Source organism: Poecilia latipinna, unplaced genomic scaffold (genome assembly GCF_001443285.1).
Source record: "Poecilia latipinna isolate Pla-1442-1.1 unplaced genomic scaffold, P_latipinna-1.0 Scaffold855, whole genome shotgun sequence".
Lineage (NCBI taxonomy): Eukaryota > Metazoa > Chordata > Actinopteri > Cyprinodontiformes > Poeciliidae > Poecilia > Poecilia latipinna.
This window is the reverse complement of record NW_015113471.1, coordinates 119520-122132: the sequence shown is the minus strand read 5'-3', so window position 1 is coordinate 122132 and position 2613 is coordinate 119520. Positions and strand designations below refer to the sequence as shown.

General features: G+C 38.3%; 1 protein-coding gene across 1 annotated transcript; it reads right to left on the bottom strand.

The window, feature by feature from the left end:
• Nucleotides 1-689: 689 nt before the first annotated feature.
• On the bottom strand, nucleotides 690-2278 carry rgs16 (regulator of G protein signaling 16). The gene is made up of 5 exons (XM_015048011.1): nucleotides 2120-2278; nucleotides 1811-1894; nucleotides 1640-1701; nucleotides 1322-1488; nucleotides 690-1232 (listed from the first exon to the last, which is right to left on the bottom strand). Exons 1-5 carry the CDS (start codon nucleotides 2161-2163, stop codon nucleotides 1017-1019), a joined length of 573 nt encoding a protein of 190 aa, XP_014903497.1. The 5' UTR covers nucleotides 2164-2278; the 3' UTR covers nucleotides 690-1016.
• Between the last annotated feature and the right edge of the window lie 335 nt (nucleotides 2279-2613).

Here is a 2613-nt window from a genome sequence, read left to right as displayed (position 1 = left end):
ATTTATAAGACATATGACAATGGCCCATAGCAGCAAAGTGCCACTGTCTGAGTTCTTTATGGCACTGAGTTGAGCTGTTTCCAAGGTGAACAACAGCTATGCATGACACCATCGACAGAATAACTCGTAAAAGTTAGTAAATAATGGATGTCATTGTCATTTCTTTATCAGATAATATGAATGATTACATGGGGAAGTCTCTGGATATTTGCACAATGTGCCCGGTCAATATTTCATCTGTGTTACCTGGGTAAGTGAGCTACTTAGATCAGCCCTAAACTGTGGTATGTTTTAACAGTACTGCTTCTCTGTCAAGACTAAATATATAGCCCTGCTAAGCAACGCGACTTAGAATCTGTAGATGCATTTTGAAACTGTAAGTTTGTGTAATGAAGACACAAAGATATATTTTTTCACAGTTTATTTTCCAAATAACTTAGATGATTTGTTTGTATTTTTTAAAAAAAGACAACAATATAAAGACAATACAATTGAAACAGACATTTTTTTTTATCTTTGTTTTGCAAAAGTACAACAATAAAATTGAAGGAAAATAAATACTAATAAATACAAATTTATAAAGTACTGTACAGTTTAAAAAACAATGTACATTTCATTGCACATCACTACCAGAAAAAAAGTTTGCCTAATGGCTAACAAAAGTGCTTTTTCCTCGTTGTCCTCTTTGATTGTCATTCAGCCAGTTAAGTTTAACTTTCTAATGACAGTGCTTTTAAACTTCATCTGTGTTGACACATCAGTCAACTTTGTGACAACAGCGCTCAACTTTTCAGTAAATTTCCTCTTCCCCTTTCAGTGTCATCCTCTCTTTGCAAGAACAGAATCTGCACCACTGGCCCCATTTGGTGACACTTTCCTCACAGCAATCTTTGGTTCTGCTGTCATGTCAAAGCACTATCTTCTTTATACAGCAACAAATGCTGCACATTTCATGGGTGCTTAAATTTTAAGGATGCTTAAAGTCCCTTGTAAAATCAGAAAAAAAATAATCGACTTCACACTTTTTTGACCAGATGGGGCAGATTGGTGGGTTTTGTGCTCGGTTTAGCTTGGCACAGTAGATCCCTATAAACTGGAGAGTGGAGGAAGCGAGGGTAGCAGTCTTTGGCCATCAGCATGTAGATCCTGTGCTGGGCTTGGTCGAAACAAGATGGCGACGGGTCCTGCAAGTTGGCTTTGGTTATGTCGCGGGTTTCATGGTCAATATTTACCTATAAAAGACACAAGAAGACAAAAAGTCAGTTTGTCAGTTTTTCTCTTAGACATTTCAGAGACTGTCATTGAATCTGTCTCTTCTTACCTCTCGTGGAGCTTCACTGCTGATGAATTCAGTGTAGATTTTCTGGGCTTTGGTGAGTAACTTCGTAGGACACTTGGTTCTTCTGTAATCTTCACAGGCAAAGTAGAATGCAATGTTCTCCTCGCTAAACTCAGATACCAGGAAGGCTGTGAAGGCACACAATCCATCTGCAAATGGAGGAAATTTGATTAGTAATTACATCTGATGGAGCTGTGGAGGCTGCATACATAATCATGTGTATGCGAGTAATTTATGGGAAACCAAGCACACTGTTGTGCAAAAATATGATGAAAAGCATTAATTCAGAAGTGAACTTACATCTACTGGACAGTAGCTTTTCAAATGATTCTTTCCACTTCAGGCATTCCTCCAGAGTTGGTCTGAAAATAGTGAGAAATATGCTTAGATAAAGCTGGAATTTTGTAAAACACATCAACATCTTTTTTTTTTCTTCAAAATATAGCAATGTCATATTTGTGTTAAGCTTACTTGTTTTTCCCTATTTTGCAGCAGGATAAAGTCCAAATGGGCTTTTGCAGAAGAATCCCCAGCCTTGCTTTCAGCTCCTTGGCTCTGAGAGGGAAAGAGGCAAAAGGTTGGATACAATTTTCTAAGTGACATCATTTCATATTCACAGAAAAACCTACATTAGAACTCAACAGCTGCAAGCGTCACTAGTATAAAACAGCTTAAAATGAAAATCCCATCTGAGCTTCTCAAATGCCCACACGCATGTGCAAAACCTGCTCCTCTAACACATAATCCAAAGAATCAGTCTTTTCATAAAAATGAATGTACCTTTCCAAGCAGCAGGCAGGCAGCGATACGAGTCCTTTACACATAGCAGCAAGTGAGAGCTGGCGAGGGGGGGTTGTCTTGGTTCAATGGTGCTTAAGTTTCCTTTCAGCAAAGCTCAGCCAGGAATGAAATTGTTTGTCTGTGCCTGAGTAGAGACAAGGCAGAGGTTTTATAATCCTACCGCCCACACCTTCTGATGTGTCATCAGCTCTGTCAGCCAATAGCAGAGAGGGTAACAGGCAAAGAGAAACAGAGAGGGAGAGGGAGAAATGATGAAGTCAGTGTATGGGGGAGAACATGCAAGGTCGAGGCTGGGAAATTACAGTTTAATGATAAAAGCCTGTGATAGCAGATGGATTGTTTTTTTTTTTTGTGTGTGTGTTTTTTTTTTTCTACTTCTAAAACAACAACGGGATTTTTTGGTATTGTTTTCACTATTTTTGTGGGTTTCTTAATCTACAAACAAAACCCACAATATATTATTATCAACAGAT

Bases quoted from the DNA above. Each gene is read 5' to 3' on its own strand.
- rgs16 (XM_015048011.1), bottom strand. From the start codon at position 2,163: ATGTGTAAAGGACTCGTATCGCTGCCTGCCTGCTGCTTGGAAAG. The intron at 1,489-1,639 runs GTAAGTTCACTT...CTCCATTTGCAG, and splicing joins AAAGCTACTGTCCAGTAGAT to ATGGATTGTGTGCCTTCACA. The intron at 1,233-1,321 runs GTAAGAAGAGAC...TGTCTTTTATAG, and splicing joins GCAGTGAAGCTCCACGAGAG to GTAAATATTGACCATGAAAC.